The sequence below is a fragment of the Pocillopora verrucosa genome, chromosome 9 (genome assembly GCF_036669915.1).
Source record: "Pocillopora verrucosa isolate sample1 chromosome 9, ASM3666991v2, whole genome shotgun sequence".
Taxonomy (NCBI): domain Eukaryota; kingdom Metazoa; phylum Cnidaria; class Anthozoa; order Scleractinia; family Pocilloporidae; genus Pocillopora; species Pocillopora verrucosa.
In genome coordinates, this window is record NC_089320.1 from 21,977,138 (window position 1) to 21,990,971 (window position 13,834).

Sequence of the window (13,834 nt, forward strand, 5' to 3'; positions counted from 1 at the left end):
GGTAGCACAGCACTTTGTTCCAAGTTTGATATCGAGGCTGTCTATAAATATGTTTCCTGATTTACTGCAAGGTCAAGTTCAGTTTGTACTGATACAACTTCACCAACCATTAGCGGAACGATTAAGCTATTTCAGTGTCTCGTGACACTCAGGAGGATACACTCGAGGCTGTGCAAAGTCTAATGCCTTCAGAACTGCCTCTATACTGGTTAGCTGTTGATAGTTGCTCTTATTAGCGAGATTCATGCCGTCTCAAGAAATGTTGTGAATCTGCTGAAAATTCATCATGTTTTCGTTTTTCCATAAGTCTAGGCAGCAAAGCTTTTCACTGCTTTGCCTCTGCTCTTAGTATCTATACATTTTTTGGTAGCGGCAGAAACAACGCTTTCCCCATCTCCGAAAACTCTCGAAACTATAATCTTCCCCGTTACAAGTTGCCGCAAATATTGCCGTGCGTTTGTTCGGCCTGTTGTGTAATATTTCGTGCATAACTCGCAGTCTATGTATTATTCAATCTTTTCACCAGATCAAGTCGGCCTGGGTCAAAACTGTATTTATACCTCAATTGTTCCTTTATCACAAGCCAATCACATTTAACGACTAAGAAGGATTTGACGCGTGAGGTCGATTTCAAAGACTGCCTGACGCCAGCTAAGGAAACAATAACAAAGGGAGCCAAAGGAAATAGATTGGAAACCTATCATGTCGTGCGCAAGCGCATGGAAATGTAATACGTGTCAACTTCCCATAAAAGGGCACAAGACACCTACGCACGGTATCATTTCATCATAATCCGGTGCCCTCTTCATGACCAGCACGTGGACATCACATGCAAATAAATTGCAAGACTCACTCGCTTGAACGCGATTCGTCCTAACTCGTAAACCATGTCAATTTCTGGTTTTATTATGCATTGTAATTTAAAACCCAGTGAAACCGCAGGAAATCGTGTTTTCATTTTGTAACGGGTACACATTTCTCTCAGAATGTTCGCGTCTCCGTAAATACTAGAACTACCGAAGCACTGTGCTTTATTTCGCTCTGTGTTGATTTGTGCTTGATTATATAAATTATGCGTTGTTTAGATTTCATAGGTTTCTAATCTACAAAGTAATAAATGTTGTTTAAGGCGACCTCTCATCCTGAGAAATTTTAATGAATCTGTTTGAATTGCATGTCTTGGGTAAGGGCAACCATTGCTCTAAAAACCTTCTATTCTTGCCGATTGGCAATGAGTGAGAGGACTATTTGAGCATATCAGGTTGGAAAAACCGAAATTGAAATGTCATTACTTTTTCACTGGCTTCAGTCCAAAGATTGATTTCATTCACGCCACAAAGCTGAGTTATAAAAGCGTGCGCTTTACTTCGGCGATGCTTAAGGCGTGACTGCACTACGTGGTGATTGGATGATATAATTGTGCACCAACTGTCAATCATCGAAACACAAGCTTTGGATTGGCTGAATCTGACGTTTTTCCTTCATATGCCAATCTTTCCTCATCCCACGCCTTCATATTCTCCAACGGAAAACGATCACTGCAGTGTAGGGGGACCTCGGGCCGGCTGGGCTGTTTGTGCTAAAGTCACCGAAGGGGGAGTATAAAAACAACACAAAATGGCGATACCCCCAGCCCACGATTCTACGGACGTAGGAGTTCGGCTAAGCACTGTAGGTTCAGTGTAAACAATTTAAACTAAAAATTCTCCATTTCGCTTATAAGGTGCATTATTTCCACAGCTCAGTCCCAAATATTTACACACGAATTCGACAAGTCACACATGGCCGTTCAGTGCTATCGCCGAACTCATCGGTAAGTTTTGCATTTCGTGTCGCGACGATGAGTGAGCTCGAAGGATTTTCAGTTGTTCTATTTTTTATACCGTTTTTTCGTAGATAATGCTTACGATCCTGATGTGAATGCAAGGCAGCTGTGGATAGACGTTAAAAGATACAACAAGTACAACTACTGTTTTGTGTTTACGGACAACGGGGCCGGTATGGGTCCTGAGAAACTACATAAAATGCTTAGGTACGAATTATTTTTTCGGACGAAGCGCCACTTTTACGGCCTACGGCCTATTGACTTGCTATAAGGCTGCTGAATACTCATAAGTACGTTTTGTTTATTTTGCAGCTTTGGATTTTGCGACAAGGTAAGGTTTTGCGGTGCGATCCAGATCCACGTTGCATGATGCGTTACGAATTTATTCATTTGCCTGAAACTGCGTATGTAATTTGGCGTATATTAGAATTCTCAGATGTTTTGTTTTGTTGTGATTCTATTTGTTAGGTAGCGAAAAACGGGCATATGCCCGTTGGACACTATGGCAATGGTTTCAAATCGGGATCCATGCGATTAGGAAGAGACGCCATCGTGTTTACGAAAAACGGGGGTACTAAGAGCGTTGGGTTTCTTTCTCAAACTTACTTGGAAGCCATTAAAGCTGAAACCATTCTTGTGCCGATGGTTACCTGGGATTCTGATGGAAATATCCTTTAAAAAATGAAGTTTTTCTATGTAAAAACCGACCGCAGTGGCCGGTCATAAGATCTTCTTTACTTCCGCCATGTTTACGGTTCGCGCCAAACTCGAATTTGGCGCCGTAAATTAAAGACAGTCTCAAGCAGACACGTTGTTCGAGTGGCTGAAAAGTGTGGTAAATTGCATGATTTGGTTTCTTTTATTTACCATACCTTTTGAAACTTTCCCTTGGAAGTTACGCGTTTGTGTTGCAAGTTCTCTTCTCTTCTCTGTGTAGGACTTACTCACATAGAAATTGGCAAAATTCAAATAGTTTGTGAGAAGTGTCATCAAGATGAGATTTGTTGAAGAGCACAGTTTTTGATGATGTTGGAAAAAAATTAGAATTAAACCATCTAATTTAAAATTGATTTTAATTTACCATTGGAACTATAATTTGGGTCCTTCTTCTGATACTAGAAAATAAAACAATTGACACTCTTTATTCTAAAACTGTAAAGAAGAGAATTTGAACCATCCACTCAGGGAAAATGAAATGTATTCAGCACTGGCATTAAGAATTTTCAACAATAATTTGAGAATAGCAAAATGATTACTGTTGAGTAATTCCTAAGATGCAAATATGACAATTATTAAACTATTTGCAAAGCCTATGTAATTGTTTAAGTATGACTGTGTGAGCTATTTTATTGAAAATAAGTTCTTTTGTTTTGTATTCACCTTTAATGGACTAATGATGGCAAGATTTGACCTAACGCTCAGACAATAAGAAGGCCCACACCTCAATAATATCTTATAATCTCCTTGGAAATTATTCTTAACTTTCTTCTGACCATTTGGCATGGAAATTCCTGAAGGGCTTGTGTTTGTTGTTATTGATACATTTATGACTGGAGGGCTTAATCAGTGGAGATAATAAATTGATTATTTTGGCTACAATAGTTGAGTTCCTTAACATTTCCTAAAAATTGTCCAGAAATTTGACAAAGACAAGGCATTACAGGATATCCTAACACATTCGATGTTTAAACACAAAGAGGAACTTTTTGCTGAGTTTGCTGGAATTCAAAATCCCAGTGGTACACGTATTATTATCTTCAATGTTCGAACTACTTCTGATGGCAAACCAGAATTTGATTTTTCAACGGCACTGGATGACATTAAAATACCTGAGGACACAGACTCAGAAATCAGTAAACTGAAAAGGCAGGAGCGGCAAAATCACATTCCAGAGTCAGATTACTCTTTGAGGGTAAGTTTGTGTGTATATTTTCAATTAATAGAAGGAAATTGTCTTACTACTTAAGCTTTGAATTAACTATGAGTTGTCATGTACTCTCTGTATTTTTCATTCATGTGCTGTATTTTTGTTTTATTTATTATAAATTACTGTACAAAATTTCAGGAGTTTGAATAAGAACTAACTATGGGTGAAATATGTGGCATATGTCCAACAACTTCATGGCCTAATTTCTCTGAAATTAATAACTTCAGATTCATGACTGAAGTTCTACCAGCTGCCTGCTTTGCAATTTTTGTGATTCACTTAAAAAGTTAGGGAAACCCTTGAAATTTAGGAAATTCTGTGGTTTTGTATTACCCCAACTCGTCTCTCCTCTCTCATGAATGTTTCTGGGCCTGTAACAGGCTTTGTATGATACACTGTAACTGCATGTAATTTTTTTCCTAGGCATACTGTGCAATTCTGTACTTGAAACCAAGGATGCAGATAATACTGAGAGGCAAAAAAGTGCGCACTATGGTAATAACAAAGAGTCTAAGCAAGACTGAAATGGATTACTACCGTCCTTCTTTGAGGGAGGGGAACACACATGCTGGAGCTGTATCCTTAACTGTCAGACTTTCTTTTAAAATTAAAATGATTGGTTTGGATGAGGTATACCTATTGACCACCTCAGCATGGACAATTAAACCCTTTGACCTCAAAGAGTGACGAGCATCTAATTTCGCCTCACAATATCTCCCCAAAATCACAGGTTAAGGTCATGAGAATAAAGGAAATGCTCACTAACTAGAGAAGCTCTTGATTGTGAATATATGCATACTGATGTTAGGTTGTAAAGAGTTAATCAATAGGCTGCACTTTGTTTTAGTTAAGTGGTATAGTAACCCACTGTGGTTGTGGGAGAACACAAGAAAAGTCAATAAATCAAGCTAGGGAGGTGAGTAATTTGCAAACTTTTCTTATGTTCTCTCAATATCCCAAGTAGATTTTTACCTTGGTAAACCCACAGAGAGTGTGGTCTATTGGGTTTATTAAATAAACTTCAGTTTTCTATGGGTGATCTGGTGAAAGAAATGATAGGTTTTTGCCCAATCAGGGTGCTTGTACTATACAAGTTATTTTATGTGCAATTTAACCCTTGAACTCCCATGAGTGACCGAGACAGAATTTCACCTTACAATATCAATACAATATCAACCAGATAAGAGATGAGAATAAAGAAAATTATCAATTTGGGGATAATTAGTGGATCTAATACGAAATTCTCTGAACTAAAATTGTAAGAATTGTATGGTTGACAGTAAGGAGAAGTACAAATTTGATCTGGGAATTAAAGGGTTAATTGGAGTATGGGTTCTGTAACAGGATAGGTGTTACTCAGCCATCAGTGAAATTTACTTGGAACAATACATTCAGTTAGTGTATGTAAGCTCTGTTTCCTGGTGATAGAATGAAAATTTCCAACAATCTTTCCTTAACTTGTTGACAGTTGAATGGGCAAAAGACTAAAATCACATTTGGTTTTAGTCAAAATAGAAATCATTATGGAATAATGATGTACCATCGCAACAGACTAATCAAGCCGTATGTCCGTGTTGGCTATCAGTTGAAGGTAGGGTATTTATAATTTAGTTATTGACCTTCTCATTCTAAAGATCTAATCATCAGATCTTCTTATTGTCTGCCATAATTTATAGTGGTAATAGGACTGAGTGGAGTCCAATTTGGTCTGTAATCATACAAGAGATTAACAAAAATGTATGACCACAAAGGAGGAGTCCAATTTGTGAATCACAAGTATGATTACAGACAAAATTGGGCAACACCAAGTTCTGTTACAAATAACTCAAAACTATGACAAGATTTGAGAAAGAAACTAGACATTGGTTATACGTTTTCATAAAAAAAAACCAATAGGTAATTTGGCAAAATACAAGACAACAGCAGGTACTCATGACAGGTTCTGTCCACTTACACAGGCATGATGTGTTCACTGTCTCTTTAACTGTACCATTACACTGTCTAATTACAAGCATGACATGTACACTGTCCTATTAGTGATCAAATTGGCTTGGTGATCATCAGTCACATTTGCAAATTTTGTGTAATTTGAATCACAGTTGTCAAATTTGCAGTCATTTGATTTGTAAATCACAAGTATGATTACAGACAGAATTGGACAGCAAGAAGTCCTGTTACCAATTAATCATAACCATTTCAATTTCCAAAAAAACAAATACACCTAGAACAAATATCTCCAGTGGGGACAATGTCTTAAGCTAAAATTCCTCCATTTTGGAAATTCCCCTGTTTTTCTTTGGATAAGTGGTTGTTGCTATGGTTATTTTGATCATTTCTTTGATTGGTGGATTAGCTGAGTGGACTTCCACTGTCCAATTATAGGTGTCTGATTACAGCCAACTGTCCAATTACATTGTCTGATTACAAGTGTACAGAATGATTAGTGAATAATGAACCTGCCAATGCACCAATAATATTTGAGGAATTTGTAACGGTTATGATTATAGGGTAAATAACTTTGTTTTAAATCAAGTAATGTCCCTTAACCTTGTTCCTCCCAACATGTCCTGAGGAATTCTCCTTTCTACCTGTCATACAATTCATATGATGTTAGTGTGGATAATTTGGTATTACATCAACTAATTATCCACCCAATCAATATTTTTCTTTACTTCTATCACTTGTCTGATTGATATTGTATCAATATTGTAAGGAGAGCTTCTGTTTTGGTCACTCATGGGAGTTATAGGGTTGAGTTGAATTTTTTTCTTTCTTCACTTCCCCTTGATGCTTGAAAATTATTATTTTGAAATGAGAAATTCCTTTTTTATCTCTCTTGATGTGAAAGAATAAAGAAGTCAGCTAAATAATTCTTAAAACCTTATGGATCTAAATTTGTCTTTCATATCACTGGTATAAGCCAATGAATAGTGGGGAATTAATGGTAATTTCAAGAAAAACAATTATTTACTCAAACAGCAATTCCAATCACTATTTTCTTGTACTGTTTCATTACTAGGTGGGTCAGTTTTCCTCACCTTACCTTTAATTTGTCTTTACTTTCAGGCTAACAACTTAGGAGTGGGAGTTGTGGGTGTAATTGAATGTGATTTTCTACAACCAACTCATAACAAACAAGATTTTGACTACACTAAAGCTTACAGGTACTATTAGATTGATAGGAAAGTTATAATTCCTAAATTAATGTAATAATATTTCCATTGCTGTTTCTATATTATGAGTAAAAAATTCAACTTGTGACAAATGTTTAACATAAAATTTGTCAAAGGCAATTGTAAAACCTTCTTTTCTAAACAGTTATTCTGAAAACTTATGTTATCCTTATTTTGTTATTTACAGAGCCACAATAGCAGCTTTGGGTTCCAAGCTTAATGATTACTGGTAATTACAAAACTGTATATATGTTCTATTTGATGGTTTAACATCTAACATTTGCAGATGTATTTTGCAATTTTTAGGATATTTTTGCCCTTTTTTCATATTCAGTTGAATTTTGTTTAGGGGAGGGGGGGGGGGGTTCTCTTTGTAAAAGTCCAGAGTGTTCTCAGTGAATCTAAATGTAAAATTCCACACCCCTCCTGCAGTGTAGCATTTGTACTTTAATTTGAAACCAAAAGTTTCTTTCCTTTCTCCCACCTTCCATCCATGTTGAGATTTTTGTTGATCCCTAAAAGGGGTTGGTATGCAGTCTCTTGGGACCCACAGACTATTGATCTCATACAATCACAGATTATGAAGTTCTTCTTACAGTGAATTTAGAATCATACCATTTTTAATCTTTCACTGAAGGAATGAGAAAAAAGGCCCTCAACGTGCCAACAGCAAGGAACCTATTCCAGAACCTGTTGAAGTCCAGTAAGACAGCATCCCTTTTTGAGAATTTTTTACTTAGTCAATTTTTCATCCTTTGGCAGCTAGCTAGTTTTCCTAGGTGGTTATAGAGTCTTGAAACTTGGTTACCTACAAAATGTAGAACTTGTAATTCTCTCTCCATGGACTTGAATTTCACCTGGATGTTTATAGGTCTCATTATCTTGAACTTTATTTGATAGTTCCCATTGTATATGGATATTTTTTAGAAACTGATTCCATGAAGTTATCAGCGAAGAAATTCTCCTATCAATTTTAATACATTGTCAACTAGATATGTGACAAGAATCAGCCAAACAATTAGCAGATGGTGTTTGGTTTGTACACCAAATTCCTACAATCAGCCAACAAAGAGAATCATGATGGTTACTAGTTGTTAGAATTAACCACCAGATCTTGTAAGAACATAGGAAGTAAGGAAAGAAAAGGTTTTTTTCAAAATGTTCTTTTTGTTTTTCAGACAACTCCCTGACCAAAGCTGGGTTCAATGTGACGACTGCCTGAAATGGCGCAAGCTGCCTCATGGCACAGACCTTGATAAACTTCCTGACAAGTGGTACTGTAAAGACAACCCCAACTCTAAAATTAGATCTTGTAACACCCCAGAGGAGAAGGAAGATGAAGTTGAACAGGCATATGTCAAGACACAAAAGAAACGCTTGTAAGTGAAATTGCCGAACATGTAGTTCATGTAGTTCGTCCTTGTAAAATGTAATCAGGATTAAGTTTTTGATCACAGTAGTGACATCAGTTTCTTTTAGATGTTTTGAATAAAGTGGTCATCACTTAAAAATAGAGAAAACATCCAGGTTTGCCTTTTTATATGTAAACTTTTTCAGCACCTCTTGATTGATTTTTATCTTTCAATCTTGACTGAATGTAACTAAGAACAAGATAATGTCAGATGTTTTTTCCATTCTTGAGAAATTCTCTCATGTTCTCTGTCCATAGGGAAAAAGAGATGGAGGATAAAAAGCGAAAGGAGAAGGTCAGTGCAAAAGAACCTTTTGTATTTTTTTCATTTAATGAAGTATAATCTAAAGGTCTGTGATAGATATAGGTGAAAGTTCAGGTGCATGACTGAACAGGCAAGAAAATGTTATATCAGAGAGAAAGTCATGAAATTTACAGTAATGTTTTTACATAATGAAGGCTGAATACTGATTAATGTGAAATCAAAAACACTTGATTACTTGTTGGAAGGGACTGATTTTCATTTATAGAGTGAGGAGGGGTGGTGGCAGAGGAGCTGTTCAAAATCATGGGTTTTTCATCAATTTTTTGTTTAGGGTTACAAAAAAGGGCAGGGACCATATAATTTAAGCAAGTACATGTATTTCATGAGTATCAGAATGAAAATGTCTCTGAAGTAACTCATCAATATATATATGAGTAGCTAAAATACTATCATTCAACTAAGCATGAACAAAAAACACAACATAGATTTGCTGAAATTCCACTTACTAAGCATATAAACTGTAGGAGGAAAGGGGTAAAGAGTCTCGTGAAAATGCAAACAGGACACACCTTTACCCTGCCCTTACCCTAACTCTGTTGTGACTAGTCCCTAAAGCAAAGTTATTACATGATGTAAAACCTTACCTTTTTGTACATCTTTCATTTCAACAGGAAAAAAAAGCTGAAGAGGTGGGTGACTTACCTTACACTGGGAATTTTATGAGAATATTCCCTTGATTACTGTGTGAATGTGATTCCTCCACGAAGTATTTCATCTTACATCTTTATTATTGCATGGTTTTCTTATCAAATGATTTACCAGAAACCTTATACCACCTTCATTAAAGGCACAATTGATAATCCTGGTTAATGAATTTGGCACAACTGACAATTTCCTCCTAGGCAAGAAGAGCAGAAATACAACAAAAAGCCTTGGAGAAAAAAGAGGCAGAGTTGCAAAGGTTTGTGAATTTTTTCTGGACAGTGTGCACATTTACTGAAAACACATTTTTGGAGATTACATGAGCTAATGCAGAAGTGAGAAATGACGTTGTGTACACATAAAAAGTTTTAAATTGAATTTTTTTTGAAGAATGATGTGAATGTTAGCCTGATAGAAGCTTGCAGGTTAACCCACAGAAAAGGAATCTCCTTTTTGATTTATGTTTTTCACCTCTAGATTAAGACAACAGCTTTCTGAAATGGAGTCAGCAAATGAACCGTCAATCATGGAGACAATTGAAAAGAACAGCGCAAGACAACAGCAAGCCATTAGACAGGTTAGACAAACTGATCTGCATCTTGATCTTCTTTAAATCTTTTGCAGAAGTTTCATGACAAAGAATGAAGTGTTTCAAGTTGGTTAAACCAGAGACAAATTTATTGGGAACCACAACCTCAATTGCATTAATTCAGGGTTTCATGAAGTTTCAAATTAGGCCAATGTAACACACACTCCTTTCCCATGTCAATCCCTCCATTTCATGACGACAGATACTTGTTATTTTTTATTAACTTTATTGAATGGGATTAGTAGGCATGTCATCATGTGTGCTTGGTCCTCAACTTGATAAAACGAGCCACATCTAAATAGCAGTGGTAAACTCTGACATGCTCAAATAGCAAGCTAAGTGCTGTTGGACAAAATCAATTGTATTGTTCCATTTTTTAGCAGGTAAAAGGAGAGCAAAAGTCACCTCAGCCATTGAGGATAAAGGTAAGTTAGGTTGTTTCACTCAGAAATAGTGCTGGATAATGTACATGTGGATACTGTTTGGCAGAAACTATTGACTCTCCATGAATGTGATGACATCCTGCCAGTATCGGATTCACAGCCTAATTAAGCAGAGAAAGACGTATTTTCAAGCTTATTAAAAGATAGCAATTGCAACTGGTAAATTAGTGTACCTAAGTATCCAGCAACTAAAATAATTGCAAACGTGACTTATTAATTGAAGGTTATCCATTGTCTTTCAACACTCGTTTCTTATCAAAATGTATTAATTTTTCTGTCTCCAATAGCTGATTCAATCACCCTCAAACAATCTGAAGGTATGTGTGCGTTTGTTATGACTACTGTAACAGTCACATCTACTTTTCGTTGGTGCCTGCATTCCTTTCAAGTTGGGTGTTAATTGATGTTATTATATGACGCGTAAGGCCTCGCGTGTGCAATTCCATGGAAAACCATCGGGAAAGCCGACGTGTGTAGGGCTAGACGGGTTGATGTGGACCGGGGCGGTAAAAGCCGTCCGGCCCTGCACTGACATGGCTTTGTTGCAAAAACTGATAGACAAAAACCAAATAAGTAAAAAGGGGTCGCATTTTTCGATGAATTGTGACTTTCTTGTTCTGGCTTGGGAAAAAAAACCAATGGAAAGTATTAATTGTAGAATCTTTTTTGTCCTGTGTGCGCCCCTCCATTGCTTCCTATTTTGGTTGAAGCAAAAATTTCGAAATTTTCAACACTTAGTAGTCATTCGGTGAAATGCTTAATACCTGAGTTCGTTTGGGCTGGACGTGAAAATATTTGGTCGAAGTCATAACGTACGGACCAAGGGTAGGTAGGTCCTTCCACTCATTCAACAAGGACACATGATCTTCATGTAAAGATCAGTTTTCATTTGTTCTTCTAGATTGTGGTCATTAATTGGGGATAATTTTATATTGTGGACTGTCAACTTAAGGATCTGTTCTATATAATTTACTATGAAATTGGCTCGGCTTGAATCAATGTAGATTGGTTCACTGAAATTATAATGATAACAGTATTGAATCAATCATGTCCGACTTCAAGAAGAATTTAAAGCTCTTCGTAGGGTGAGACAAGGTTACTGTTTAATGCAAGATGCAAGTCTTAACGTCACTTCAACTTTCTTCTTTTTCTTCCCCTCAGTGGTGGAAATAAGGGTTACGGATTCAAATCAAAGTTGCAGGTGTGACATATTTCAATTGTTTGATTGTGAAGCATAATTCGCTCTCTTCTTAGCAATCGTCAGGGCAACCTCAGACTACACAGGTTGTTTCTCGTAACATTCTGGTACCTAATGGTCCCAAGTCACCATTGATATTGAGACGAAACGCAAACCAACAACAGCAACAGACGTCTGTCAAGGTTGTCAAAGTTTTCTCATCTGTTCCCTCCAACCAATCACAAACTGTTTCTAAGCCATTGGTGCAAATTGTGCCAAATCCTCAAGGACAACTTCAACAGCAGACCCCAAAAGTTGTATCTGTACAGTCCTTACAGCAACAAGTCAATCAAGGGCAGTCAACAGGACAACAGAGGGTTGCTATTCAAAATATGGTGCTCTCATCAGGGCATAAAGTTCACCTGACCACACCTATCTCCCAGCCGAGCACCTCAACTTCATTCCAGGTGAGGGCGTTGCCTATTCAACCCTCGCAACCTCCAAAACAGCAACAGAGTACAGGCGTAGTTACTCTGCAGACAACACCAGCATCGCATAACCAGCTTCCTCAGAAAAACAGTACTCCCTTGAGATCGCCTGCCATGTCAACAAGTTACAAACCTTTAGAGTCATTACAGGAAGTGAACCGACAAGCAACACAAGCTTCAGTGGTATCACCAGTGTCTGCAGTTATTCCAGAGGTCAGTCCCCCGACAAAACAGTCACCTACTGAACTCAGAAATCACGTGACGATGCAAGACAGATATCGATACATTGCGCCCTCACCACAGACTCAGGTAGCATCTGTACCAGTGTCATCTGCTGCTGCTGGCGTGGTGGCTCAGTCTGTTCAGCCACCAGTAGTTAAACCCTCAGTCAAAGTTGGTGCTCAATCTGTTGCGTCTACTGCCAATCAAGTATTGCAGGTACTGGATTAGCCTCTGCTTTTGATGTTGATGTTCTTATTATTTTACCGTAATGTAATTTATAACATTACTCGAATGTTATAGCTATTACTATTATCATAATTATTAGTAATATCATTACCATTATTATTATTTCCCCTTTCTCTGTGTCTGTAGGTCCAAATTAAACAGGAACCAAAACCAGCGGTCCCTGTAAGCACCATGTCATCAGGGCCCAGTATTCAGATATCTCAGGTGTATTCTGGAGCCCCAGCAGTAGGTGCATCTACAGGTCTTACTGTGAAAGTAAAAACCGAGAAAGCCGACAGGTAGGACAGGACATTTCCCATCTTCTATATTTGTACTGTGGGAATCAGTTGACAACATCATAAAGCCGATCAAATTGATTCAAGCTCCTACGCGTTTCACTTGACAATTGAACAATTGTAGACTTGATTGGGGACTGAAACAAATAAATATTTGTTTTTGCCTCTCAACGTTTGGTTTTCCTCATGTTTTAGTCTGAACAGTAATTGATTGAGCCGTGAAATGTTTTTAGTCCTTTAGTGAATGGGAACAAGAGAGCGCATGACAGCGACGATGACGTCATCGAACAACCAGTGCCGCAGAAACCACGCATGGAGAAGGAAATTATTTTCATCGACTCTCCGCCCTCGGCTCCTCCCCCAGAGGAAAAGCCTGTGGAGGGACTATCCGACAGTAACGGAGCGGCTGTAGAAGGCGTCGATGATGACTTGATCGTCAAGTTCAGTAAACTGAATAAAGAAGAACAGTGGATCAAACTGGCGCAATCCGCGCAACAGCTCAGAAACCTTCGCGATAATGTGTGCAAACTGTTGAGGGTTCTTGTACCAGAAATAGAACTGGGAGACAAATCGGAAATTCTGGACGATACTACTATAGATAATCTTTTAAAGCAAGTTCTTGAGGCAAATGTGAGCCCAGATGCTGCACAGGGCACATGAGGCCTACCCCGAATGCCACTTAGCTTAGGAACAAATTTTTTATTTCCACTTTTTTTACTGACTCAAGATAAATCCACCGATACTTTTAACGGTAAGCCGGCGTTTTTTATTTGAAAATACCATTGTCAATAGTGTTGCAAAGCAACCAAGTATGTCATGTATCATTCTTAATTCAATTCTGTCTCCGAAAATGTGGTCGCTTAATTTAAATGGACGAGAGGACCGTGCGAGCAACAGAAAAGTTGACAGTAACTGAAGTTTTGGTATGTGATGATTGACGTCGTCGTCACGCGTTCGCAATCAGACTTACTAGTGAGGTTTCTTTTAATAAATTCGTTCAGACTTACTAGTGAGGTTTCTTTTAACACGTTCAAGGTGTTTGTATTTGTACAGCTTCGTTAAGTCGGGTTGTAAACTTATCATATTGCAAG

The 13,834-nt window shown here is 37.7% G+C and overlaps 1 protein-coding gene across 2 annotated transcripts; it reads left to right on the top strand.

Annotated features, from left to right (window-relative positions):
* Nucleotides 1-1,538: 1,538 nt before the first annotated feature.
* LOC131779899 (MORC family CW-type zinc finger protein 4-like) lies at nt 1,539-13,746 on the top strand. Of its 2 annotated transcripts, none has more exons than XM_059096499.2 (21): nt 1,539-1,671; nt 1,741-1,813; nt 1,897-2,032; nt 2,138-2,156; nt 2,294-2,490; nt 3,449-3,737; nt 4,176-4,328; nt 5,221-5,343; nt 6,819-6,916; nt 7,113-7,154; nt 7,563-7,628; nt 8,104-8,304; nt 8,595-8,631; nt 9,273-9,290; nt 9,504-9,562; nt 9,781-9,880; nt 10,273-10,317; nt 10,623-10,652; nt 11,590-12,438; nt 12,595-12,746; nt 12,977-13,746. In XM_059096499.2, the coding sequence occupies exons 1-21, from the start codon at nt 1,618-1,620 to the stop codon at nt 13,401-13,403; spliced, it is 3,168 nt and encodes a 1,055-aa protein (XP_058952482.2). In that variant the 5' UTR covers nt 1,539-1,617; the 3' UTR covers nt 13,404-13,746. The 2 variants fall into 2 exon arrangements, with proteins under 2 accessions (XP_058952482.2, XP_066028904.1); XM_066172807.1 differs by having other exon boundaries at nt 10,276-10,317.
* The last annotated feature ends 88 nt before the right edge of the window (nt 13,747-13,834 follow it).

What these genes read in the sequence shown, in the direction of transcription:
- LOC131779899 (XM_059096499.2), top strand. Translation starts at nt 1,618, where the DNA reads ATGGCGATACCCCCAGCCCACGATTCTACGGACGTAGGAGTTCGGCTA. An exon ending in TAGGAGTTCGGCTAAGCACT is followed by an intron (nt 1,672 to 1,740) that starts GTAGGTTCAGTG and finishes TTATTTCCACAG; the next exon opens with CTCAGTCCCAAATATTTACA. An exon ending in AGTCAGATTACTCTTTGAGG is followed by an intron (nt 3,738 to 4,175) that starts GTAAGTTTGTGT and finishes TTTTTTTCCTAG; the next exon opens with GCATACTGTGCAATTCTGTA.